The 27,651-nt window shown below is 50.9% G+C and overlaps 2 protein-coding genes across 4 annotated transcripts in view; both read right to left on the bottom strand.

The window, feature by feature from the left end:
- HDLBP (high density lipoprotein binding protein) overlaps nucleotides 1-18,038 on the bottom strand; it is a 50,669-nt gene extending 32,631 nt beyond the window's left edge. The window contains exons 1-2 of one of the 3 annotated variants that reach the window (XM_071220761.1): nucleotides 17,945-18,038; nucleotides 16,611-16,790 (exon numbers count right to left, since the gene is read on the bottom strand). The gene's annotated coding sequence lies outside the window, so the exon portion shown is untranslated. Of the gene's footprint in view, nucleotides 1-4,183; nucleotides 4,319-16,610; nucleotides 16,791-17,944 lie in introns of those variants that run through there. The other 2 variants (XM_071220762.1, XM_053919323.2) reach the window with 2 other exon arrangements.
- The window catches only part of LOC128780320 (sushi, nidogen and EGF-like domain-containing protein 1), a 40,773-nt gene continuing 16,822 nt past the window's right edge, over nucleotides 3,701-27,651 (bottom strand). The window contains exons 8-9 of the mRNA XM_053919419.1: nucleotides 4,184-4,271; nucleotides 3,701-3,752 (exon numbers count right to left, since the gene is read on the bottom strand). Of these exons, the coding sequence (XP_053775394.1) occupies nucleotides 3,701-3,752; nucleotides 4,184-4,271 (140 nt within the window). The remainder of the gene's footprint in view (nucleotides 3,753-4,183; nucleotides 4,272-27,651) is intronic.

Here is a 27,651-nt window from a genome sequence, read left to right as displayed (position 1 = left end):
ACTCCTGAGCCTGAAGGAAAAGGCTCAGATACAAGGACGCAGCGTACACTGTGGACCTCGGGGCCCCTCAGCCTTTCAGGGTGGCTGAGAGCTGCTGTCTCCAGTGGTCCTTTGGCCCCTTCTAATCTACCAGGTCTCAGAAACCAGGCCAGCAAACAGCGGGCTGGGGAGAACTTCCACGGCCGTCTGAGGAAGGCCGAGGAGAACGCTTGAGAACACTCTGGGAACGAAGAAGGTGTGGGTCAGCTTGCCTCAGGGGACCTGGGGACACTGAGGCTTCCAGGTCACATTCCTGCTGCTTTCTGCGCACTGCCACGAGTGCGGGCACTTCCGAGGAGGCAGGTTAGTGACGGGGCAGGAGTGGGGAAGCGACTACAGCGACAGAACACCCTATAAGACGCACAGCTTGGGAGCTAGCGAAGACACTTTGCGGCAACTGGAGGCCTATCAGGAGACTAGCTTTAAAAGGGTCCGTCGTCCCAGCTGAGATGTGGGGGCCAGTGGCACCTCAGGATTTTTTAATTTTATTCGTTTATTTTTAGACAGAGGGGAAGGGAGGGAGAAAGGGAGAGAACATCAGTGTTTGGTTGCCTCTCACACACTCCCATCTGGGGACTTGGTCTGCAAGCCAGGCATCTGCCCTGACCAGGAATCGAACCTGTGACCTTTTGGTTCACAGGCCGGTGCTCAATCCACTGAGCCACACTGGCCAGGGCCACACCTCAGGATTTTAAAATATCTCTAAGTTCAGGGCTTAAGTCACATGGGGAAAGTGCTAAGACCACAGGTCAGAGCCGCTCTGGGGTCCCAGTCCTACCTGATACACAGGTGCATCTTAGGCCATGGGGGATGGAGGAAACAAACTGACCAAAATACTTTAGGAATTTATCTCCGACTAATTCTAACCTGCAAGTTTTAAAGATTGAGACAAAGAAGAAAAAAAGCCTTTTTCCCAAAAGTCACACCATCAGAGCAGCACACCCACCCAGTGGGTCTGAGCGGCAGCCAGGGCACGTGCCCGTGGGAGGCCCGTGTCCAATCAGCCGGCACTCGGCCAGTCCAGACACAAGAGGGAGGTGCTCCATGTCCAGACACTGGTGGTGAAGCTGGGGCCCTGGGATCCAACTGATGTTTCTCACAGTCCCTGGGAGACCTTCCACCTGAGTAGCCTCCCACTCCAGGCTGTCCCAAGCATCGTCACTTCTAAAACCCATTGTCATCCACCCTCAACAAGCCACGCTCACACACATCACCACGCCACCACCCACACCCTCCCCTGTGCTGCCACCCACCAGGCACCCGGCTTTCCTGGACAAGGCAGGGCTTCGGGGCCCAGCAGCAGGCGTACAAGCAGCCCCTGCAGCAGTCCACAGACGCGGGTCTGCAACCAACAATCCCCACCCTGCACCTGGTGTCACACACAAGACAGCAAGAGCTCCTGGGGGCCTCTTCCGACACTGCTCACACAGCTTTCAGAAGTCAACCCCCGCCAGCCCTTTGGTCAGACTGAAGACAGGGCACCCACCCAGTGCAAACAGCTGAGCCTAACGTGGACCTGTGCAGAACCTCTGATGCCAGGCACATGCACAGGCCCTTGGCCACAGAGGACGGAGTGGACCTTCACTCCGGAGTGGACCAGACTGGTCTGACAGGACATCCTAGGCCTCATATCTCCAGATTGTAAATGGAATTTTTGAATCTGAAATGTCACAGCTGAATAGATTATGTGAATGGATTAAATCTGGTAACATCTAATAAGGCTTTCATTTTTTCTGAAAAATTTTATTTCTTCATTTTTACACAAGGGGAGGGAGGAAGAGAGGGACAGAAACATTAGTGTGTGGTTGCCCCTCGAGCGCCCCCTACTGGGGACCTGGCCTGCAACCCAGGCATGTGCCCTGACTGGGAATTGAACCAGCGATCTTTTGGTTCCCAGGCTGGCACTCAATCCACTGAGCCACACCAGCCAGGCTCGTTTTTCTTATAAATTTCTCAAAACTTCACCTTAAAGAATCCATTTGAAATATGCATCTGACGACCCCTGTGTAAATCAGATCTCAGCCCCACCGCAGACTGTGGGGTAAAACCTCACAGAAGGTCAGTACTGACCTCACCCACTGGTTCCAGCTCTGCCTTCACAGACAGCCCTCCCAGACTGACTTCTGTTCACGGAGGCCGTTCTGCAATCTCCCACGCACAGGGTGGCTGGGGTCCTCTCCACTCCAGCTCCTTCACGTGCTCTCTAAGTCCTCAGGAGACCTTAGCCCCGAAAAACAGAGGCCAGAGAGCTGCTTTCACAGTTTCTCACTTGATCTAAAATGTTGCTCAAGTGCGGACTGGAAAACATCCCTTCACAGCCATCTCTGACCACCACCAGAGACAGGAGCCGCACGGCCTTCAATAGGAGCCACGTGACACCTGCGCCACCTAGCTCCCCTCCGTGCAGCTGTCAGAACAGTGAGTCTTGCATTGTGCTAAACCGACAACTTTGCTCCTCCTTCTGGCCATAGAGCAAGGCCACCCTCTCTTCCCAATGACACTCCTCCAGACGCATGAGGCTGAGTTGCTACTTCAGTTATTCCCAGGATGGCCGGTCCCTTCAGCCTGTGGTGGCTTTCAACTCCTTTCCCTGCCCACGGCATTCGGGTCCACCCGAGGTAAACTCCAACTGTCCTCAGCCTGGACTCCCAGTGTTGTTTCTCAAGTGTCCATGTGCACAGCAGAAAGTCACACTTGGAAGTATGAGCACGCAGTAGGCAGAGCTACACAAGGAGGGTGGGTGGGAGCCCAGAGTCTTCTCCCCCACCCCACACGGGAGAAACACGTGGGTCCCACCTGAAACTTGTTCTGAACAAATGCACAACTGAAAAACCTGTAAGTGAAGGACTACACTTTCTGGCTTCTAAAACTAAGCATAAATTGATTCCTTGTGATGTTTTGCCAATTACACATGAAAAGGACACATCTTTGCAGAGAGAACTCTTGAGTAACAGCCCAGAGAGAATGTTACCTCCAACTAATGAGAACCTCAAGCTTTACCCACCAGGCAGGACTGGGTATAGAGAGAACCAAACCCCTGCAGCTGAAACCCAGGACTTCTCCCCTCTTCTTCCAAAATTAAAATGATTTACTTTGATCCCCACAGCTAACTTGCAAAGGAAATTTTCTTAAGTACTTCTCTGGACCCATAAACCAAACGTGATAAACGTTAACATGCCGACGGGCCAAAAGCCACCAAGCCTAAGTCTCAGACGGGCCGCCACCAGGCGGAGGGGCGGAGGGGACACCGGCAGGCGTGTGCTGCGCGGAGTCCTGGAAGTCGGCACCATCCGCCACCCGCAGGAGGAACTTTCGCAGATGCCACCTCAGCACGGCCCTCCCACAGGCCACGCGAGCCCGCAGGCGGGGACAGGCTTAAAGGGGCAGGAGCGCTCCCGGCCTCCCTGCCTTCCAACCAAATTCGGTATTTTTCCGTCATGTATCTTTCGTCTGGGACTCCGGGGCACCTCCAAGTTGCCCACAGGCCCGAGGAGGGCGAAGGCCCAGCCCCGACCACGACCATGCAGGAGGGATGGCAGGTGGAGGTGCGGCTGGATGGCTAGGCCCGTGCCGGGGTCCCCGGGCCCCCTGCAGGGCAGACCTCTGTGAACCATCCCCCCTCCAGGGGAGGAGCACTCCTCCTGGGGGTGGGGGACACAGCCTAGACGCCCACGTCACCGACCTGGTCCCAGGTCAGCCGCACCTTCTTGACTCTGGGGAGTAGTAGTGCAGAGGGAGAGTGACCCCTTTTGGGGGTGGCAGACCCGTCGGAGGTGGAGGGCGCTGTCGCCTCTGAGAGGGCACGGGCCGCAGGACTCCGGACTCAGGAAAGTTTCTTACTCTTTCCCTGCCAGCGCTGTGGCCCATGCGCAGTGGTGACACGTAGCTACCCGCCCCCCCCAACCCGCCTGGCCCGGCCAGGGAGGAGGGGGAGCCCGGAGCCGGCTGATCAGGCAGCCGGTCGGGGGGAGGTGGCGGGACCAAAGGCACCCCCGGCCCCTCCCCCGCCTGCCATGCACTCCACGTCGGCAGCCCCACTGCCGCCCGCCAGCCCCGCCCCCGGTGCCCCGACTGCCCTGCACAGCCGGCGGCCGGCTGCTCTGGGCCTGCGTCCCGGCCCTGCCGCCCTCTGCCGCTTGCTCACCCACTGACTGCGCGGTGCGCTCGCCGCCCGCTGGCTCCGAGGACGCCCGAGCTCTGCTCCACTCGCTCCGAGGCCGGCCGCCGGGCCCCTGTGAGTATATAGGGCGGCGGCTCCAATCCCGCAGAGACACGTCAGACCCCGGCGCCCGCCCCGCCCAGCGCCGGCCCCGCCCCCATCGCGCACAGGTCGGCCCGGAGTCGTGCCCGCTCTGGCCTGCGGGGACCTAAGAGCCGCCCAGAGACGGCCGGAAGGGCCGCGGCTCAGCCTCCCACCCCAAAGCCCAAAGTGAAGGGCTGCCCAACCAGTCCCCACCTTCAGGAGCCGATCACCAGCGGGCTTTAGCCCAACACTCCTCTGGGACATAAGGCAGGCCTCCCAAGTTTGGGGCACAGATTCTCATTCCCTCACTTGCGCAGGGTTCCGTCCCTTGTGTCCTTCACAAATAGGCAGTGTCCCCACTCTATTCCTGGGCTACCAGGTTAACCCCCTACCAAAGTGGAGCCTGCCCTTTAGGGAGCGCTCTCTCCCCAGTGGGACAGAAGAAAGGGGCACCTCCCATCGCCACCCCGGCCCTGCCCGCAGGGGTTATTACCCCAAGGCTGAGGATGAGAAGCCAGGCCTGCATCCGTTGTGTAACAGGCAATGGCGGCCGTCTCCTCTTGTCAAGAGTACAAGTCCAGCAGAGGAATGCGCAGAAACCAGCCTGTGCCTGGGACAAAGGGGCGCAGGCGCAGAGCCCCGCATGAAGAGTGCCTGTGCATAGCAGGCGCCAGAGCACTGGGCCTTCCCAAGGTGGGGTGAGGGGCAGGGGCCTAGGTGTGGGTACCGTGGCAACAGAAGGGTCAGGCCACCCATCCCTGAGCTGGGTCAGTGCAGGCTGCAGTGACCACAGGGGCTGCTCAGCATGAGGGAAGCTGGTGCAGTGCTTCCAGCAGCAGAGAGCACAGCCAGATGTGGCGGCCACTGTCCCAGTCTAAAGACGATGGCTGTCCCTTGTGTTTGGCAATGGCAACGAACTCAGTGGCCAGATGTGGAAGGTAGCGCTCAGAGAAGGCATGCGGGAGAAGGTGAGTGTGATGCAAGAGAGCCAGGACTTCAGGCTGGGGCTGTGACATGTGAGATGTCCACTGGATGGCCACGTGGGGTGTTCAGAAGGCAAATGTCTGTGCAAGCCGAAGCCCATGGCCACTCGTGACATCACTGTGGGAGAGAAACCACAGAGGGCAGAGAAACATCCTCAACTCACTGTCAAGGACATTGTCACCAGAGTAGTGCCCCGGGTCACTAGGAAGGTACCTGGGCAAGGGGCATTTCCTTCAACTCGGAAGAGCCTTTTTAAGCTCCAAGGACCTCCTCAGTACCCCTCCCTGCTCTATTACTGCTATTCGTAGGTAGTCTTCCCACAGGGGTTCCCCAACCAGCAGCTCAGACGAGTGTTGTGCTGTTTGCTTCTGAGGGCTCAGCACTGGGGTGGACGATGAAAAGGGAGAAAGAAGGCCAGGATTCAGGAAGAGCCGGCAGGTCTGCTGTCAGAGAACTTCAATTACGCCAGGAAGCTGCCACAGGCAAAGCTTGCACAGTACTTAGTGCACAGGAGGCCTTAAAAGAGTTGGTTAAAAACCTATAATTAACAAAAAATATTATAAAATCCAATGTTACGTTGGTGCTTCCGTGCTGGTAATTGTGACCAGCTTGTCTTCCCAGCAAGGGTTAGTGCAGTGAAATAAGTTTGTAGAGGTGAATCCTGGGTGTCTTGAGTCCAGCAACACTCACACCAGATAATGAGCGACCACTTACAGCCGCCTCTAAAGGTGCACATTGGTCTAGGACATTTGGGTTTTCAGCCCTCAAGGGGATGGACGGGGGGTGGGGGGGAAGCTTTGAGCCTACTCAAAGTAAAAGGTTAGGGTAGGCCACCGCCCTACCCCTACTTAATGCCACAATCCCCAAAAGAACTAAGGCTCCCCACCAAGGGCAGGCGCTAGAAAGAGGAAAAGCCCGGAGCACCAGCCTGCAGCAGGAGGCGGGGCCCCTCTGAGCACCAACCACCACAGACCTGGCAGGAGAGGCTCAGGGTGTCTGTCCAAGAACCCCGGGGTCAACCCTAGAAATTAATGAGACAAAGCCACCCCACTCAGGAGAGACTAACTCGCATACTAGGCTGTGAAAGACACCTACAGACCTACCCACATTTCAGAGGCTACAAGCCCAAAATTAAAAAAAATAAAAAGGATGGCATCCCAGCAGGTATGTGGCTCAGCTGGTTGGAGCATAGCCCTGTAAACGAAAAGGTCGTGGGCTCCATTTCCAAATGGGAATACCTAGGTTGCAGGTTCAAGCCCTGGTTGGGGCATGTATCGCGGGCAAGCTACTGTTTCTCTCTCACATCAATGTTTCCATCTCTTCCTCTCTCTCTCTCTCAAATCGATTAAATAAAACAACATATCCTCAGGTGAAGATTTAAAAAAAAAATCAATTAAAAGCATCTGCTCTAAAGCAGGTATCTTACTGGGGATATTAGTGTTTAATCCTAATGAATGAATACATTTAATGAAGTACTCTACTACGTCAACTTATAGAATATTGAAATAATCAGCATATCGTTATACAGACAAGTAGAGATTATTATTTAAAGCCCAATTCAAAAACATGTGTCAGGTAACACGACTTAGGACATCTTTAAAGAGCAGACTGCACAAACGTCAGGGTCAAAAGAGTGAGCTCGCACACCCCACAGCAATGCAGGGAGCGCCGCTCTCCAGGGCCGCTCTCCGGTGCGCACCGGGAGATGCTGCAGGTCCAAGACACACGCTGGACTGTGAGGACTCAGACCCAAAACACTCAATGTAAACCATCTCATTGATTTTCTATTGATCGCACCGTGAAGTCATCGTATTTTGGATTGGGTTAAACAGAATGTATTATTCAACTTCACCTGTTTGTTTCTTTTTATATTTTTAAGGTATGTATTAGAAAATTTTAAATTATACCACTCTACACAGTACTGTTCTTAATAACACAGTACTGTATAATACTGTTCTTATTTGAACAGTAGTGCTATAGAGTTGGCTTCCCAAACCAAAGCAGAAATGTTATCTGACAAAAGGCTTTCATTAACAAACTTCATATAGCAATCTTAGAGAAAAAAACTCAAATCATTTATTATAATTCTCTTAATTAAAATGAATAAATTTAGATTAGGGGAAAATACTAAATAGATATTTGTCTCGGTCATAAAAATATCTCCTTTACCACAAACACTGAGGGGTATGCGGCGCAGGGTACTGTCTCAAAGACTTCTGGGAAAGAAGTGACCAAGTTTAGTTTACAGTGTTTCTCCCAAGGACTCTCACAATCCATTTTAAAAGGTTGGGGGGGGGGGACCAGCGGAAGGGGGAGCAGGTGGCTCTGGCTGGGTGGCTCAGTTGGTTCGAGTATCACATCAAAAGGTTGCTGGTTCAATCCCCAGTCAGGGTGCCTATGGAGCCAACCAACTGATGTTTCTCTCTCCTTCTTCCTCTCTTAAAAAAAAAAAAAATCAATAAATTCAAAAAAATTCAAAATTCAATTTTATTGAATTTCAGTAAAAATTCAATATCCTCCAGTGAGGATTTAAAAAGGGAGAGGGGCAGGAACAAGGCGGAGGCAAAAGATACAAACATCTTTCACAGAAATGCAAGAAATGTTTGTTTAATTTGTGCAAAAGAAAACCCAGGTTGACGGTAGCATGAGATTCTACATTCCACCTCTCGGTCTGGCAAAAACAAAGTTTGACAACGGTCAGAAAAGGTGCGGGAAGGCTCCTGTGGCCGGAGAAATAATCACTGATGGGTCTCTTTGGAAAGCAGTTTGATTACAAGTTGTAATTTAGAATACAAACGTCCTTTGAGCCAGCGAGTCCTGCTTCTACGCACTGCTCCCACAGACACTCAGGAATGCATCCAGAGAGAAACGTGCTGAGCAGATGCACGCTGGTGGAGTACCAAGTCCCCCAAGTGGCCTCCACGCGACCTGCCCAAGGACCACGCCTTCCCTCTCCCAGCACAGACAACAACAGACACCACCCTGCACTCCGCATGCCCTGTGGAGGCCTGAACCCAGCTCCCCCCACAATGGTGGGTGCTCGCTCCAAACCTGCGCATGCCAGCTCTGCTTGCTAATGTAATTACATAATTTTAAAATAATACCAAAGGAGAAAATGAAAGCAAAAGAAATAGTTCTGTGAATACTGAACTTAGCACACTGAAGTTTCTCAGCAAGGGTAGGTTGTTTTTTAAAAAATTACAGTTAGATTCTAAAAAATCTTAAAAATCTCAAGGAATCCCATATTCCAAATGCTTTGTCAGTATCTAAATTCTTGATCCACTTAAAAGAAACTGATGCTGAATGTCCTAGAGGACGCAGTATGAGTTCATGAAGAATAGAGACTGTGGAATCCGATCAGCAGGCCCTCAAATAGACTCTCTGTGAAATGACTGGTGGCCCTTGGCCACACACACCCAGTGTCCATGTCAGCCTGAAGTGTGACCAGCTGTCTCAGAGAACTGCATCTGTGGAGGGACCCACATCTCTAGGAGGCTGCACAGTGGGGCAGAGCCAAGCACTGAGGACTACCGGCTGCGGCGCCTGGGTAAGGAGGGGCTTCACTTCCAGACCTGCAGACAGCGGCTGTCCTGTAAAGTTGTACACTGTGAAGCTGGGAGGTGAGCACAGGGAAAAAGTGTTTATTTCATCTACCACTTACCAAAAAAAAAGATGTAGAAATAGAAATCATGTAGGTATAGAAAAGATGTAGGTATAGAAATCATGGATAGACATACACTAAGTGTTCGAGAGAGCAGGAGGGAGAGCTCTGTGGTATACAACGCTGCCCCCCTCCCCCAGAGGAAAACAGGTAGTAAGTGGCGCTGGCTTCTGCAGCTACTACTAATCAGTGAACGGCAGCCACAAGAGTTGTTTGAAGTCTGAAGTAAGAATTCTTTGCTGTTAATTTGTTTGTGGGGGGCTGCTGATTGCAGAGAAGAGACTAGCTGTCTGCAGGCACCGGGACAGCAGCAGAGCAGGGCCAAGGCTGCCGGCTGCCAGCACACACACAAGGAGGGACGCAGAGCGCAGGGCTGCACAGACATGGCTCACTTCCAAACAAGGACGTGGTCCCAGCAGCGAGCACACCTCACTGGACCTGCACCTTGCAAATACTGGGCAACCGTCTGGCTGAGGTGACTTCCAGGGTCTCCACCTCTAAAATTCTTTGACTGTTTCATGAAAGAAACCAACCCGGTGCTCCCAGGTGGAAATGTTGGTGGAACACTGGGGCCACTCCATGTCTGATAGCCACGGTGACATCAGAGCAGCTCCTAAGCACACAGGTTCCTCACCATAGCCTGGGGCCAGAGCAAGTCCCTGCGCTGATGTATGGGTGCTTCTGGTAAGAGAAGGGCAGCGAGGCCAGGACTGGAATGAGATGCTGGAGAAGAGGGCTCCAGTCCACAGCCCTCTCCATCCCACAGTGAAAATACACTTTCCACCTTCCAACTACAAATCCCATTAAACTATAGGAACCTAATTCCAAGTTTGACCTAGGGCAACAATTTATACTTGAAGATATTTTTCTTCCTATAATTTACAAAGAAAAGTTCCATGAGCCAGAATGAGCTAAGTTCATGTTTATAAAAACTTTGCTATGGATACAAAGCTAGCTAAAGCCATGGGTGGAAATACTTAGAAATCAGAATCAGTCCTACAAATGTAACGCTTTTCTACAAAGGAAAAAGCAGACAAGAAAACTCAAGTCTCTGGATTCTCTCCCCTTTGGAGCGTTGAGCCACAGTGGTCACTGGAAGTGTGTGCCCTTCACTTGGCCTGTTTCCTCTTCATTTGTCAGACAAGGAGGTAGGACTCCATGATCTCTTCCAGCACCATCTTTCTGAGGTCACTCTGGAGCTTGAACCACAGTTTTGGATTTAAAAAACTCTGGAAACCCTTACTGATACAGCTGTGCCCCGAAGAACCACCTCCACACCTGGCGCCCTCCCACAAGTGCAGCGTGCAGACAGCACAGGGGCCTCTGCTGACCTGGGGCAGACACTGGCAAGCTTGGCCCCTGAGCAGGCGCAGTGCTGTGCAAGCAACCGGGAGCAGGAAGGAGAGAGCCATCAGGGCACAAACAAGCTGTTAACCCCACCATCGGAAAACCAGCACCAACCGAAGAGGTGTGGGAGAGAAAGATGGGCTGTCTGGGGCTCCACTGGGTCCAGATCAGCACAGCGGCACCAACCAGCGAAAAGCCATTGAGGCCACTGTAGGAAGACTCAAAAGCCCCACAGAGGATGCACTCTGGCTGCTCTGTGAAGAACGGATTGTAGAAGGCAACCCAACTGCAGAATAAAAAGCTAACAGAATCTGAAACAACTTCCACACCAAAGCGACTGACGGATAATCATGCTGTGTCCACAGTGGAATGACATGCGACAGGAGAGACGTGGGAAGTGCTCCAGACACGCCCATGCGTGGTCCCTGGGCATGTGGTGACTGAGAGGGGAAGGAGTGTGAGAGTCAGAAACACATGTCTGTGTGTCTGTCTACACTTGCAGAAAGAGACAATGGGAGGAGGACAGAAGGGAGGGGGACAGGGATGGAAGCCAAAGGCTTCTGAACACACCACGAGAGACAGCTCTGCTTTGAGAACCATCAAATCAGAGAAGAGCAGACGCCAACTCTAACACATGCCCTCCTCGCTGTCTTGATGCTGGTTATGTGGGGGAGTTGAGTCAGTGAAGAGTCACTGAGCCACAGACTCAGATCTGCAGAGTTCACTGTATGTTTACTGCACTTCAATCAAGAGTTTACTCCCCCCTCAAAAAAAAAAATATATATATATATATATAAATGAAGCTTACAATGTCACGCTGGTGGCAGAACCCTCAGAGAAAAAGCAACTTTAAAACACAGTAGTTTGACAGTATACTGCAAGAGGGATCTGTCTTAACAGGAGTATTTTATTCTAAAAACACTGTGTATTGTAGAATAAGGTAACTGCGTAATCCAGTGAAGACGCGCATTTATGTGAAAAGCGCATAAATTTCTGCGTGGACTGGAACAACGTGCCGTCACAACGGGTTCCCAGGCCTGTCGGCTAAGAGAAGCGCCACAGCAGGGCGGGCAGCAGACAGGCTGCAGGGTCCGCGCGCCACCGCCACAGCACGGAACCCGGTGCGTAGGGGGTGGCGAATTCCAGGTCTGGAGCAGAATGTGGACCAGATGGGACACCCTGCTGTGGCAGAAAGCCAAGAGGCAGCCACAGGCTAATGGGGCCATGTCCAAAGAGCACAGAGGCCAACTTGGGGGAACAGCAGGAGCACCAGAAAAGTGACTTCAGTGGGTTGAAATAATTCTGTACTTGTCCACAAGTTTATAACACTGGGGGGAAAGCCACATAAAGGCACTGTCACTTGGGAAGTTGCTAGTCCCAATGCATTCTAAACATCAAGACATCACCACTTCTCCTTTCGCTGCAGTAGGAGCTGTATCTCGGGGTGACTGAATCAGTCAGGGAAGCCTTCCTCACACCCCAGAGCTACAGCAGGTTTGGGTCCAAACCACCACAATAAGGCAAGTGCTGCAATAAGGTAAGATGTCATCTTTTTGCTGGTAGAGTCTTGCTTTCAATTTGTAAAACACTCAACATCTGTGAAGTGCAATAAAGAGAAGCACATAAAACATGGTGAAACCATATAAGAATGCCAATTAATAAATGTAGAAATACAATTAGAAAGATCTCTATGTTGCAATTGCCTAAATCATGGCCCCCACAGATAGCCAGGTCCTTTGTTTGGAAACCCATGAATGTTGCAGACAAATCAAGTTACACAGGCACAACCCAAATGTAATCACAAGTGTCCTTAAAATCACATGCTTTAAAGATGGAGGGAGGGGCCACAAGAAAGGCAAAAGGCTTCAAAAAGCTGGAAAGGGCAAGAAATGGATTAGCCCCTGGAGCCTCCAGTGAGGTGGACTTCAGCCACTGTGTGATCACTTGTTACAGTGGTAACAGGAAACAGCATACTTGAGCAAGGTGGCTCACCCCATTAGGTTAGTGGTGGATAAAGAACTTTGTAAGGGACACAGTCAGCTTGCTGACACTGTACCCACTCACCAGTCAAGAAACGCAGCCAGGTCTTGGCTGGTGTGGCTCAGTGGATTTGTTGCCTGCCTGTGAACCAAAGGGTCGCTGGTTCGATTCCTTGTTGGGGCACTTGCCTGGGATGCGGGCCAGGCCCCCAGTAGGCGGTGCATGAGAGGCAACCACATACTGATGTTTCTCTCCCTCTCTTTCTCCCTCCCTTCCCCTCTCTAAAAATAAACAAAATCTTTGGGGGGAAAAAAGAATGAAAATAAATGACCTAAGCATTGAAGTCAAGATAGAGAAAAAATTTTTTAAAAGTAGAGGGAATAAATAAAAGTACTGGTAAAATACAAAACTAAAACAAAAAAACAGCTGGGTTGGTCAGTCAAAACCAAAATCAGTTTCTCTGAAAAAGCAGTTAAGAAGCAAATGGCTCTTTCCAGTCTGACAAAGAGGAGGAAAGAGCACACAGAATCCGAGCTCACAACGACACAGTGTCACCGTCGCCCCGTCCTGAAATAAGAGCAGTGCGACAAGTGGCAGCAATTCTATCTCCAGGTAGAGCCCGAGGAAGTTAGAGCTTCTGTGCCCCAGGGGGACCCCGTGAGTTATTTTGCATCTCACTGGCATTAATTGGGTTCTGAGCCAATTAGGGGCCAATAACTATCGTCAAGGGGCCAAGAAGATGGAATATGACAGACACGGCTAATCAGAGTCTACCCATGCGGCTGGGCCACTTCACTCAAACAAATGGCTTGCACATGGTGGAAAAGGGTGGCTCCCTGCCACTGGTGTGGCTCAGTGGGTTAGGTGTTGTCCCATAAAGCAAAATGTTGTCGGTTCAATTCCAGGTCAGGGCACAGGCCTGAGGTGTGGGTTCGACTTCCCATCAGGGCTTGTGTGAGAGGCAACCTATAGATGTTTCTGTCCCTCTCTTTCTCCCTCCCTTTCCCTCTCTCTAAAAATACATACACACATACATACATACATACATATATAAATCAATCAACCAATCAAATCTTTGAGAAAAGAAGAAAAGGAACGGGTGTTCCCAGAGGGACGATCAGGACACTGCCTGCCTCCCCATAGCAAGCACGCCCGCACGGAGACGAGAGTGCCGACTAACCACAGGGCAGTTCACAAACATGCTAGATCTTAAGCAGAGCACCAGCCTGGTAAATCCACACTAAGTTTAGAAAGTAAGACACAACTAAACAGGGTCTACTCTAGGGATGCAGCAGGGTTCAATATTAGCAAGTGTGTACACCTCGCATTTATAGCCCAGAGGAGGACAAATAATAATGTATACATGACTGGCAAATGGCCATTAAAAAACGCTCTAAAGACTGATGACATTCAGCAGATATCGCTTGCTTCTTCTGGAATTTAATGTCAGGAATAGATAGAAATGGCTATAATAGTAATATTGCCCGGAAGTAAAATATATTGTATTTAGTTAAAATCTAGAGTTACCCTATTGAAATAAGTAACAAAATGGCAAAGACATCTACTACTGTCAAAGACTGCAATCATGTAACCTGAAGACACATGTATAAGCAAAGAGACAAATGCCACTGTTTGCAGATGATCACCCATCCAGAAGGCCCCTCTGTTATAATGAAAAACTAGAAAACTGAAGGAGAAAACAGTGTGCGCACATAAGCGCACATGGCCCCATCTGTGGCGATATTCTGTCACAGTCCAGGAGACTTACCACAAAGACGTCTGTTCTCCCAAGTTCATCTGTCTCCCCAAGGAAAGGTCAAGTAGTATCTGCGGTGGACTGAATAATGGCCACCCAAAGATACCCAGTCCTGACTATCTGGAATGTGAATGTTACCTTATTTGGAAAAAACAGTCCTTCCAGATGTGATTAAACTGTGGAGCTCCAGGAGACTGCCCTACCTGCCATCGCAAGTGTCAAAAGGACCCAGAGAAACACAACGCAGAAGAAAGAGCCATGTGAAGGCTGAGACAGGCTGGAGCGACAAGCCAAGTCCTTGCAGCCACAAGCCAAGGACTGTGGGGTGGCCTACTGTGGGGTGGCCTCCAGACGCTGGGAGAGGCAAAGAACCGTTTCTGCCCTAGAGCCCCCAGATGGAGCAAGACCTCGCCTGGTTTCCAATTTCTAGCCTCCAGAGATGTGAGAGAACAAATGCATCGTTTTAAACAGAACTCATATGTGAATCTATGAGTTTGTCTTTTCACACAAATGCCATTTCAAACTAGCAGGAAGGACAGACAAGGCAATAAAAAAAATTAGGCCAACTTGCTATCCATTTTGAAAAAATATAAAGGGTGATTCCCACCTCACAGCACGCTCCAAAATAAATTTCAGCTAGATCAGAGCAGTGGAGGTAAACAGTTACGCCTTGAGGAGACTGAGGAGGAAAACCTGCAACCTGGGGAGAGCATAATGACGACACAGGCTGCAGACACCGTCGAGGAGGAGGTTGACTCAGGTGACCCCTCGAAGCTTACAATTTTGCTATAGGAAAGACTATCCAGTACAGAAGGCAGGATATAAATAGTTTTTCTCTGTGTAGAAACCATCTGAACAGGCTAAGACATGTCAACACACAGTTCATAGAAAGTGAACGCACACTGGAACACAGGCCCCGAGCTCATCCTCAGCCCGTCCTCAGATAACGGAGACGAACAAAGTGACGCTGTCTGGGAAATGTGGAGGGAAACCAGGCTCGCCGACCGCTGAGGAAAACCAGAGAGCACTTACAGATACACGGCGACAGGCGTACGTACGCACACACATACACACATCTGCCACACTGTGAAGGAGCTGCTCTCTCAAAGCGCTCTGCAGACGGCAGAGGCGCAGGTGTGCGGCACAGGTATGGTGGTGCAGGAAGGCTCACACCAGCACTGTCCACGGGCAAAGAAGTAGGAAGCACACAGGTATGTGTCAGTGAGTCACCACACAGCGTCACTTTGAAACTGTGTGACAGGTGTGTGGCGAGGGCAAGATGGTGCACAGGATTTGCTTTTTAAAAACTAGCACACGAGCTTCCACACACACAACAGGGTGCCTGCATGGCTGAGAGAGATGGGGAGGGCAGAGGCATCTGGGGGAGGGGGGGACGGCAGCATGAGACCAACACACAGGATGACTCGTCAAATAAACATATGAGGATCACCGGCATCTAAGACTGTCACTGCAGGAAAAGGGAGAAACTGGGGCAGACTCTGTGGTGTTAGACTGAAATTGGAGGTATTGGAATAAAGGCATGTTTTTCAATATATAGATATAAAAATAGACATGAATATTATGAAAGTCTGAGTACCACCTGCTATGAAAAGGAACCGTGTTTCCTTGAAGGAAGGCTGACCCCAGGTCTGGGGCAGGAAAGTACATGAAGAGCCCAGAGGATCTGGAGGCACCAGAAAGCAACAAGGGCTATATGGAGACGGGCGCGCACCAGAGAGACACAAGGTGGCCTTAACGGGCTCCCACTGGTCCAGCCTGGGAACATACGAGCAGCAAAATACATAATGATAATAAAGGGTGATATCTACTGAACAAAAAGGTAACCTGTCAGCCTAGATGGAGATGAATGAATGAAGAAACTGGGCGTCTGACAGCAATAGACACTGAGTTCCACAAGGACCTCGCCAGGGCATACTCATTACAAAGGCCAAAACCACCTTAATCAGGTGGTCAAAGCGAACGTCACTGACGTGGGGACAAACCAAGAGCCCGTGCCACCAGAAAGAATGCAAAGCTAAGAACCCCACTCCCCTCCTGTGCTGGTCCAGCCAAAGAGGTAGAACCTGAACCTAATCAAAAGAAAGCACCTGGGCTCACAATGCAATGTACAGAGGGTGCATCATAGGGTTGTGCACTTGAAACCGACACAATCTCATTAACCAATGCCACCCCCAAGTTTAATGATGATAATGAAAAAAGGAACACCAAACCCACACTGAAGGACGGCCTGCAACACGACAGCCTATAAAAGCAATACAAGCATCAAGGTCAGGAAAGCCGAGAGAGTGCCTGATTTTGAGCTGGCCCTTCTGGGGAGATGTGAGTGGGTCTGAAGGCAGCACGGCATCCCTGTCAACTTCCTGGGTGGACGGTTGCATATGGTGAAGGAAGATGGTGTCTCGTTTGTGGGAAACACACTGATGGAGCCAAGGGGTGAGGACAGCTCGTGTTCCCAGCTTACTCAGGGTTCAGAAGGAGTTTTGTACCACACTCACGACTCCTCCATAAGGATAAGATAGATTTTTTTTTTTTAAATTAATGGTGGATAGTACTACGTTTGTAATTAGAAAAATAAATACCTTGCCCTGGCTGGTGTAGCTGAGTAGATTGAGCACGGACTGTGAACCAAAGGGTCGCTGGTTCGATTCCCAGTCAGGATACATGCCTGGGTTGCAGGCCAGGTCCCCAGTATGGGGTGTGCAAGAGGCAACCACACATTGGTATTTCTCTCCCTCTCTTTCTCCTTTTCTTCCCCTTCTCTGAAAATGAATAAATAAAATCTTTAAAAAAAGAAAGAAAGAAAGAAAAAGAAATGCCTTCATTTTCAAAGAAACACATCAAACTAGGAGAGGGGTGGCAAATGACATTGACCGTTCAAACTCCAACTCAAAACCCAGTTTAATTACATGTTTCATCATGAGAGCAACTGTTAAGACCAACACACACCTCGCCCACATGTTACAAAGCACAGCAAAGCTTTACCTCAATTTCAAGATACTGTTATGAGAACGAAGTCTGTTACACATCATTTGTTCCAAGTTCAGGAAAGCATAACTTCAAGCCATAAGAAAGTGTTGAGGAAGCTGCTGATGGCACAGCCTAGACACCAATGACAGCACATGGGGACCCCCCTCGCTCCACCCAGGACCCAGACCTCTCAGAGGCCCTCGGTGCCCCCCACCCCAGCAGCTCAGACACCATGTTCGGAGGGGAGGGCACAGCTGCCCACCTGCCTGGGCCAGCCGCCAGCACTGCTGACTGTGATCACCCACAGACACCAGCACAGGAGCCAGCTGTGCCACACTGGGGGGGGGGCAGGGGGGGAGAGGAGTACCAGGACAGGGGGGGTGACCTGGGGGCTGGGGGAGGAAAGTGTCCATGCCACCTGGCAAGGGCTTAACAGAGGAAACCACCCCCCACCCACGCACATGCCGACCACTGCGGAATTGGGGTGAGGCGATGAGAAGATGAGCAAAAGAACATTTTGGAATTAAAACATTCTTGTGAGATGCCGCCTAATGCCTCCCAAGGAAGTTCTGAACTGGCTGAAATTAAAGTGGCCTTCAGGGAAGCCATGCCTCAGCTGAGAGCACACACCTGCTCACCCTGACAGGGGGAACCTACAGAGTCCTTCGCAAGCCATTTCCTGCTTGCAGGTTTAGTCCTGAAACTACCAGCAGTCTGAAACCAAAAGGCTTCTCGGAAGAAATCAAGGGCCAGAGCTGCCCGCACACGCTCTCCAGCTCAGCAGCACCTTGGGTAGTTAAGCATCTGGAAGCCCCGACCAACCCAGAACAAGAACGGGAGGCTGACATACCACAGTGCTCCAAAAGCAGAGGCCCCAGTGCAGCTCAAAGGAGAGCCGCCTTTCCCTGCCTGCCCAGCCAGCCTCGCAGACGGGAGCTGCACTTACCTCAAGGGGACATGGTGGTCACCTCCAGCACCTGTGAAAGCTAAGGAAGGGTGGACCCAACAGCACCAAGTTGCACAGGTTGCCCTGGCTGCAGCTGGCTCTTGTCTGGACGTTTTGGAGACCACAGAGCTTTGCCTGAGAGCCAAGGGGCCCCGTGCCCAGGCTGCCTGGCAGCAGAGCTCCTCACCGAGCAGCCACAAGGCAACAGAGCTCTGGTCTCAGGGGCTCGCAGGCTGGCTCCAAGCATAGGCCAACGTAGCAAAACAGAAGCTTGGCCTCAAAAGACAACAAATGTATTCTTCAAATTAATCTCACACACGGATTTAAACCAGTGCTACAGGGCCATCTAACCACTAAAGTCAAAACAGTGAATATAATCCAGTAACTCCATTTGAAAGGTATTTACAAATGAGCTAAATAGTAATAAAATTAGAAACAAATTACACAAGAGCAAAGTGAAAAGCAACACCTACATTGATTACAAAGTAGAACCTGTTAGCATAATGCAACATAGTTAGTTGACTTTGCTCAGCCAGGGGCCCAGGCAGCAGACCCCTACAGGGATGGGAGCCAGGGTGCTGCCTCCCCCGTGAAGAAGAGGCACACTCTCCAGGGACACGTGCCCAGCTGTCACGCTGGTGCAACAGAAAGGCAGAAAAGATTGTGGAGGGCATCCTTCCCTCTTTCACTTTTAATTTCTAAAGAAAAAGTTTTAGAAAGGGTAAAAAGTGTTCAACCCTACACAGCACAGAATGAAAAATCATACATTTTACATTGAGGAGGGAGCATCTCAGCTAGTCACTCACCTCAACCCCACTGTCAAAAACAGCAAAAAATGCCAAATACATGGCCCTCTTTCAAAAATTACTTAACTCTATACTCCTACTGTCTCCTCTTTCCCTCCAGCCTATTTGTTCCAACGTGTCTGGTCCTTTTGGGATGAGGGCAGTTTCTCTAGCTTTGCCATGTCCCTCAAGGTCGTCTGTTTTGGCAACCTCTGTAGGAGAGCAGCGCTCTCCAGAGCCTCCGGGGGCAACACTCCTGATAGGTGAGAAGCGGTTGCCATGCAGGTGGTTGCCATTGAGGCACCTGCAAGAAGATAGCTTTTCCTCCCCTGGAGCCACACCCCCAGAGGTTTGGATGACTGAGAACCAGGGTGCGGGGAGAGCTCGGCCACCAGGCCTTCCTGTGCCTGCCCTGGGCAGCATCACAGAGACTCTGCCTGCCAGCACCCTGCTTCCCAGCCCCCATTCACCAAACCGCAGCCTCTCAGGCCAGGTGATGCAGGGGCCGAGCATAAGGCTTGCAGTCTACAACGAACTTCTCAGAAGGGCCCCTCAGTCTCTGCAGGAGAGTAACGTCACACACTGAACACGCCAGCAGAAGCTGGTGTTATTCCTCCTCTGGAAAAGAACCCAGAGTAGCATGGGTTCAGCCTGTGCCATGTCTAGAAGCTTTAGGTGCAGTCATTGACCTCAGTGCCAGAAAGAGAATGTGTCCAATTCACCAGAGATCGTCGGTCAATGTGAGAGCTCAGCAGAGGGGACACTAGGCAGCGTCCTCTCCCACTCAGCAGAGCAAGGCCAAGAACTACTGCTACTACTGCTCTGCTTCAGAAATTGGTCCCCAGTTCACATTCCCCAAACAAGATGCTAGCCAGTTAGACAGAAGGATCACAGTGATAACGGTGACAGGATTTCCACAAAAACGCACCGCAGCCTGAGCACCTGCGTGCCCTGAGTAGGCGTGGGGCCTGAGCGGCAGCAGCTCTCCTGCAGTGGCGCGTGTTCAACGCACACCTCTGCCTCTCAGCAGCCGGTCAGACCAACCGCATCCAAACCTTCCGAGGCAGCTGCTCTGAGACACCGACCCAGAGACCCACAGACCCAGTGGCAGCCGAAGCACACGAGCAACGCCGTGGGGCCTGGCCTTCGAACAGGCTTCCTTTCACATGCAGCATCTCCCTCAGCGCCTAGAAAGCGGCCCTGGAAGCAGCAGCCCATTGTAATTTACCCTAGGTCAGTAAAGGACAAGTGCTCAGAATGTTCCCTTTCTAGCAATCAGCACTATGCTGTCAGTTCACCCCTTCAAAATAAGCACAGGGCACCTCCAAGACCGGGTTACCTGCTGTGCCATGAGGGTCCAAGTCAAGTGATGACTTAGCCTGTGACCCAGACTGGGGGGTAGGGGCAGGGGAGACCAAGAGGGGATTTACCTCACGAGACCTGGCTCAGATAGCCAGAGATGATGCAACTGGGCTACTGCAACGGGAAGATGGACACACTAGCCCAGGGAGAGCCTAGAGTGGAAAGTTGACCCCTGAAAGCGGCTGCATATGGACTGACAGCAGTCACCTGTAGGTTACCATGGAGATAAGCCCTAAATGCATTAGGACCAGGGCTTTGATTTTTTCACTTCCTTACCTGGACCTACTGATGAATATGTACTTGGTGAAAAATACCTGCTTGATGACTGAATCAATGAGAGACTCAAAATTCCAAGGGACACAAGACAAACAGCTCAGTGAGGATTTTCTATCGGCATCCTCCTTGTCAGCATCTGTGACGTGAGGACTCCAACAGTGCAGGGGACACAGTCCCGCTTCAGCCACTCCTGTAAGCAGCTTCACCTACCAGTCTACTCTCAACTGAGAGACAGGGCCCACGAGGGCTACATCCTAGAGCCCTTTCAAGGACTGACCCTGGAAAGCAGGGCTGCTCACCGTCAGTGCTGCTGACCTTCTGCATGAGTCAGTTCCTCGTTGTGGGGCTGTCCTGGGCCCCTAGGATGTTGCACACCTCTGTACTCTACCCAGTGGATGCCAGCAACGCAGCTGTGGCATGACAACCAAAAGGCTCCCCACAACTGCTAGATGTTCTCTGGGGGCAAAGTCGCCTGGCTAACCACTGCTGTAAACAAAGGCACGATGCTTGGCATGCGACAAGGGCAGCGAAGAACAAGAGCTTTACTAGGCAGAGCTCTGTGTCACTCATGCACCTGTGAAACGGATCACAGAGTGGGCGCTATGAGTGCGACCATCGGCTCCCCGTGCCATCCTTCCAAACCAGGTCACTGACAAACCGAGCTGACCAAGGGTTCAGAGCTTTCAAAGGTGGGCAGCAGAGGGGGGGAACCACAAAAATTCAGCTTCCTAATCTTTAAACGGAAGAAGCTCAAGTCCTACAGACCAAGAAACACCCAGCATCCCAGGGCTGATGAAGACCGGTCCAAACTGAAGTCCGGGCTCCTGACTCCCAGTCCAGAGGAGCGCTCCTTCCCCACCTCTGGGAGCACCTGACCCCGTCCCGGCTGGAGACAGCACCCACGCCTGGCGTCTGCACCTGAGACACAGGCTGCCCTCTCACAAGGCTACCCCACCAGGACTGCCTGAGGACGTCAACACATACAGATAAAGGGCAAACCTAAGAGAGTTTTCAGAAAACACTCATTTGAAAGAATCCATACCGATGGCCCAATGGCACCTGCACCAGCACCTTCTTGCCTCTCCCCACCCAGGGTACAGCCTGCTGTCCCAGTGGTGGGGTTTGAGGCACAGCTAAGCCTTCTGACAGGGCTCTTCACCCACAGCAGGGCCTGGGTCAGGATGGGGAGGGCCGAGGGGCTGCACTGACGCTGACTGCATTAACTCATTGACACTACAGCAAGCTTGCTGCAGTGGTCACCCAAGGAACGTTATTTTTAGCATAAATACACTGTAAAATACAAACACAACAAAACAATGTAAAAACTGGCAATCCCTCGTGATTCTTCCCCAAGAACTATCTTCAAACTTACCGTTTTATTTAAGGTTTTTGTTAGATATATTAACACATGGTTTGTGTAAAAACAGGATCACATTAATGTACTGTTTCACCACCTGCTACACTCATTTTCATTAAAAATCCATCATGCTGTCTTCCCAAGTTTTACATACAAACTGACCGTTTAGCAACCGCCTAAAGAGGATGAACACAACTTAATACCCCCCCCCCCATAGTGCTTGCCCCACCCTTTCTTCGGTGATTACAAACACCGCTGAAAAGAGTATCTTCTGCCCGCGGGAGCCCATGGCTCCACAGGATCAAGCCTTAAGAGACGCAGTCACAGAATGAGGAGGGAGGCGTGTGTCTAGGCACATGGACCCCCAACAAGCTCCACAACCACCACGTACACCTGACCCTCACTCTTCATAACTAAAATGGTCGTGTTTATTTTTCCCCATCTGCAGGGAAATGTGATTTCAATGTCAATTCTTTGATCATCAATGAAAACTGAAAGCTTGCTTTGCTTACTGGCCATTTGACCCTCTTAACTCTAAAGACCAACCTAATCACAACCTCTGCCATTTCTCTGCCAAGGCATTTCAGCGCACAGTAGGACAAAGCCAAATCCACAGCTGGACTACTAACGAGAGAAACAAAGAACAGAAGAAACTACAAATTTCAGTGAAACTCAAGTTGTAAGCTAAAAAGAACATTGCTAAAGGGCACCCAGGCAAAAGTGGTAAAAGGCTATCAGCCCTGGCTAGTGTGGTTCCGTGGTCTGAGTGCCAGCCTGCGAACTGAAAGGTTGCTGGTTCGATTCCCAGTCAGGGCACACGCCTGGGTTGTAGGCTGGGTCCCCAGTTGGGGGCATGCAAGAGGCAACCTATCAGTGTATCTCATTCTTGTTCTCTTTCCCTGCCCCTCTCTAAAAATAAATAAATAAAATCTTCAAAATGCTCTAAAAAAAAAAAAAGAAAAGAAAAGAAAAGAAAAGGCTTTCAAAAAGGGCAGTTTTGTATCTCATGCCCTGGCCAAAGGCTGTGGTTTGTCTTGGTTTCAAAAGAGAAATAGAATCTCTGGACTGGGACACCTGTTAAGAGTGGAGGGTGGGAACCTTCCTCAAGACGGAGGAAGCAGGTTCTTCCAGAGTTACTGTTAAGATTGTAGCCCTCTCCCTCCCACTGCCCCTGCACACAGACAGCCAAGCGAGAGGCTGGAAGGTATTGAATATGTTCTGGATAATCCGAAGAGACCCACAGAAGCTGACAGGAGGTTTTCAGAAAACGGCCCTGCCAGGGGCTTCCAGAGCGAGGCACAGTGTGCAAGCCCAGGCATCGGCCAGAGGCCCCCTGACAAATGAGCAGGCAGGCGAACGTCACCTCACAGCCCAGAAAAGGCTGTTGTGAAAAGCAAAATCCCCACACAAACAGAAAGCAGTATGAAGGAAATAATGGCTTCAGGGAAAAGAAAACTTTAAAACTCGCTAATGTCCTCAGAGGAGATGCCAGATCCGTGAAACAAAAACAGGAGATTACAAAATAGGAATGGAGAGAACAAGAGAAAGCTCTTTGAAATAGAGTTAAAGTTGAGAATGTCTCCCAAATAGAAAATGGAACACCTAAGAAAATCTGAAGCTCTAAGACAGGGGTGTCAAACTCATTTTCATTTGGGGGCTAATCAGCCTCGCGGTTGCCTTCAAAGGGCCGAATGTAATTTTAGGACTGTATAAATGTCACTACTCCGTAACTAGGGGAAAGGAACTCGGCGCCACCGCCAGGTAAAAGAAAAACAAGGTGCCGGCTGGACTAAACAAGGTGGAGGGCCGGATTTGGCCCGTGGGCCTTGTGTTTGCCGGCTGTGCTCTAAGAGCTCCACTCTAGAACAAGAAAGTGAATGGGAAAAAATCAAAGCAGTAAATCAGGAAAAATGCCCAGCTTTGAAGAACAAGTTTCCAAATAACCCCAAGTGTGGGCAAAACATTAGATAAAAACAAATTCCAAGGGACATCAGTACACTGAGTATTTCCAATTTTACAGAAAGAAAATCCTTGAAGCTACAAAGGAAACGGTCACACAGAAAGGCTTCAGCACTAACACTGGCAGGTGGGGGACCGAGAAGCACAACGGGGCCTACACTCTCATTCAGTGACAAGGGGAGTGAAGAACTTTCAAGCACGCAGGGTCTCAAAACTTCCCCTCCCATGCATCTTTTCTGAGACAACACCTTGAGGAACTGCTCCATCAAAATGAGAGGGGGAAACATCAAGATAAAGAAAGAAAAACATGGTTCCAGGAAACTGGGGACCCAACACAAAAGGGGCGGTGAGAGCTTCAGGGAGACTCCGGCAGGCTGGAGGCCTGGGACAGGTTTATTCACGATGAGATGATCAATACACAGAATTCCTTTCGATAAAAAGGTTAATTTCTTAAAAAGATTTAGACAAATTGGTGAATGTGGCGTCAAATTTTAGTGATTAATATACAAACAAACAAGACTCAGAAGAGCTTCATGGAAACAAAAACTCATCCAGCAAAGGACGAACGACCCATGAATGACACCGTGTGGCCAATCCAAGTGCTGGACACTGAGCTGACCAAATTAAAGATGCGCCTGCTCCGGGCAGCCAGGTACGTGTCTGCACAGCAAAGGCAGAGGCGAAAGAACACTCGGTTCACATCTGCTCTCAGAGTCGAGTGGAGAGAACGTGCGAAACAGGAGGGACGAGCCATAAGTGAGCAAGTCAGACGGACACACGGGGTCAGAGGGGGCAGCAAAGACCAGGGGAGTCAGCTACGAGCGAACACGGGTGCTCTGCAGGGCAAGAAACATGACTGCGGGAAGGAGACTGTTTTTCCTCACAAGCCTCTCTAGATGTGACCTCTTAAAAATGACAGGAAGATACATACTTGATTTGAAATAAAACTAATCTTTAATTTTTAAATTCATGTGAATGCCAGTAAGAAGCAGTAAGGGAGAGTAAACACAGTCAATGTATTGTTACCAAATCAACAGCAAGCATCGAGAGGACTAACACCGCGCGGTGTCTGGAAAGTGTCTGGCTCCTCTTTACGGTCTCCAAGGAGCGTCAGAGTGACTGGTACAATAGCAGCCCACCAGGGCTGTCACTTCCAAGACGCCTGATTCGAGAAGGAGAGAAAATTTCGCTTAGCTCAGAACAACTTGTATGATCCATTTTTGAAGTGTATATACACAGGAAGAGTTTAATTCTTATGTTGGTTTTCAAATGTTGAATGCTGTGGTGTTTCTATAATTTAAAGGAAAAGGCATTCCGACACACTGATGTTCTCAGCTGCTTTTCTACTTGGTTAAAAACTGTTACAACATGCATCTTGGACTTTTTGTTGCCTAACTCAGCAACTGAGAACTCAGCTGTATACTGTTTCTTCCAGGAGCTTGGTTATTTCTTAACAGAAAAGGGAAAAGCCTTCCTATGTACGGTCACTGGCCCCATGCGAGGCATGCGTGCTGAAGGGGTGATACCAAACACAGGGTGGGGCAAAAGTAAGCTTCCAGTTGTTCATATGGAAAATAATACAATCAATAAATGATAATACAAGAATAAACCCCACGCTTCACAAATTCACAACTGTAAACCTACTTCTTCCCCACCCTGTAAAATTGTCCCTCAGTACTTCAAACAGTGTGTTCTCTGCTCAAGCCCTTTTGATAAGTGAATACGTTTCAGTTCAGGGAAGCATTAATGGAGAATCCAACTGATCCACTTGGGACTAAAGGACACGAGTCACCCTGGCGGGCAGTGTGATCACCTGAAACCCTGCAGGTCTTACTGAAGGGCACCACGTCCTCCCCCACCTGCTCTCAGCAAGCTTGCCACCCTTTGAGGGGTTGAAATGCACCAAGGTCTCCAGCTTTTGCCAAGACACACCCAGCTTCAGCAGCCACACGGCCCCTTTGCATCATCTGGTCTTCCTGCCTGGGACTCCCCATCCTGCCAACTCCACTTGGAAAAGCTCTTATCCATCCTCTAAACCCCAGTTCAAGAAACACGTTTTACCTCTGCCTGGTGCGGCTCAGTGGATTGAGTGTGGGCCTGTGAACCAAAGGGTTGCTGGTTCTATTCCCAGTCAGGGCACATATCTGGGCTGCAGGCCAGGTCCCCAGCAGGGGGCGCACCAGAGACAACCACACATTGACATTTCTCTCCCTCTCCTTCCCTTCCCCTCTAAAAACAAAAAGATTAAAAAAATAATAAAAAGGAAAGAAACACATGCTTTGTGAAGACTTTCCAACAGGTAATCCTGCCTCCTCCTGCCTCTGTCCACATGTAGCCCTATCTCCACTACTGCACTTGGACCACTGAAAAAAGTTATTCTTTTACCAGTAAATCCTCCAGAGTAGACCATAAACTGCTCAAGGGGAAAAAGTCTACGTCCTCTTTATCTTTGCCCCCCCAGACTCCTCAACAGTACATGGCACACAGCAGTTCACAATCAATGTTTTCTGCATTGAACTGTTGAAGAAATGAGTTATGAGGCTGGAGCAGGACCATCGAAAGCCCCAAACAGCAAAACTAAAGGAAAAAAACACTTGACTATTCACGAAGAAGTTCTCCCGTCTGGCAGCTGAGAAGTAGCTTGGCCCACGGGAGAGGGCGCTGCGCCGGGGTCCCGCGGGGCCCGGAGGTGCTGTGCAGTGCGGCCCAGTGGTCTCAGGAATGTTCTCATGCTCCCTGCACGTGTTCGCAGGTGGCGGTAACTGCATCAGAGAGGGGTTGAGCCCCCAACAGTGCGCGGTACACAGCTGAACTACCGACAGCTGCAGGGAAGCTCGGTCCTCGCTGGGGGTTACTCAACTGGCTCTCAAATGTTCCCCCTCAAGGCTTGAGGGGGTACGCTGGGCTTTCTCCAAGCCTGAAACCTATGCAAGGTTGCAGTTTCAGACCCAGAGAACTGGAAGGCACCTGACAAAAGCCCCTGCAAACCACATACCTTCTCAACGGAACACTGCTTCCAAACATCCTATAACATTAACCGTACTTAATGAGTGGAGCGTGGGAGTTCATGGAGTGTTCAAAATGATCAGCTATAAGCCTCCTTTTACATAATTCCAGGTTTGCTCCCACACATGACCGTTAATCAGCTGCCTCCGACGAATCCTGACTGTAACACCCTCTCTTAACAGGGCTCTAAGAAAGTTACCTGCCAAGAACACGAGTGTTCTTAAGCAGACCCCGAACACAGGCGAAGTCACTGCCTGAGGGCTGAGGACGGCCAGGGGACGGTGGGCCCAGAACAAAACCCAAAGCAAAGGGCCAGTCATCCTTCATACTGGTGTCTCATTTGACCGGCAGCGTTGTTTAACAAAAGCACATGGTCGACTTTTCCGTTGGTTTTACGTAGTATTCGAAGTCCATGCACACTCTGGCCCTCCGGTTTTCTAAGGCGCGTCAGAGAGGATATATGGCAGCTGGCCCTGAGCACCTAACCACTTCCCAAAAACCGCCCTCCGTATCCGCTAGTGTCAGAAACAGCTTCAGGTTCCCAACAAACACGATGCCATCGCCTGTCAAAGACTCGAGACTGCGTTCACTTCCAGTCGGGAGTGAGCTACAAAGGCTTCCTGTGCGCGGGCGTGTGCACCCAGCCTGGAGGAGAGAGTCGGACGGCCGCCGGGCCTGCAGGCCGCGGGGAGGGAGGAAGGACACCCCGGGCGGGGCAGGGGGCAGCGCTGCTCCCTTCCCGGCCGGGGCCGGCACGTTGCCCTCCAGTCCCCGAGGCGTGCGGCCGCAGTGGGTTGGGGATGCCCCCTCCAGATCTCACCTCGCGACCCAGACTACAAGAGAGCGAGGGGCCGCACCGCCCCGCCCTACCCCCGAGCGCAGGCCCCAGCCCCGGGCGCACGAACGCCACGTCTCCGGGGACCGGCGCCCGACTCTATGGTCCGCGAACAGGCCCTCCGACC

Source organism: Desmodus rotundus, chromosome 2, assembly GCF_022682495.2.
Source record: "Desmodus rotundus isolate HL8 chromosome 2, HLdesRot8A.1, whole genome shotgun sequence".
In the NCBI taxonomy this organism is placed as follows: domain Eukaryota; kingdom Metazoa; phylum Chordata; class Mammalia; order Chiroptera; family Phyllostomidae; genus Desmodus; species Desmodus rotundus.
This window is presented reverse-complemented; position numbering and strand designations above follow the sequence as displayed.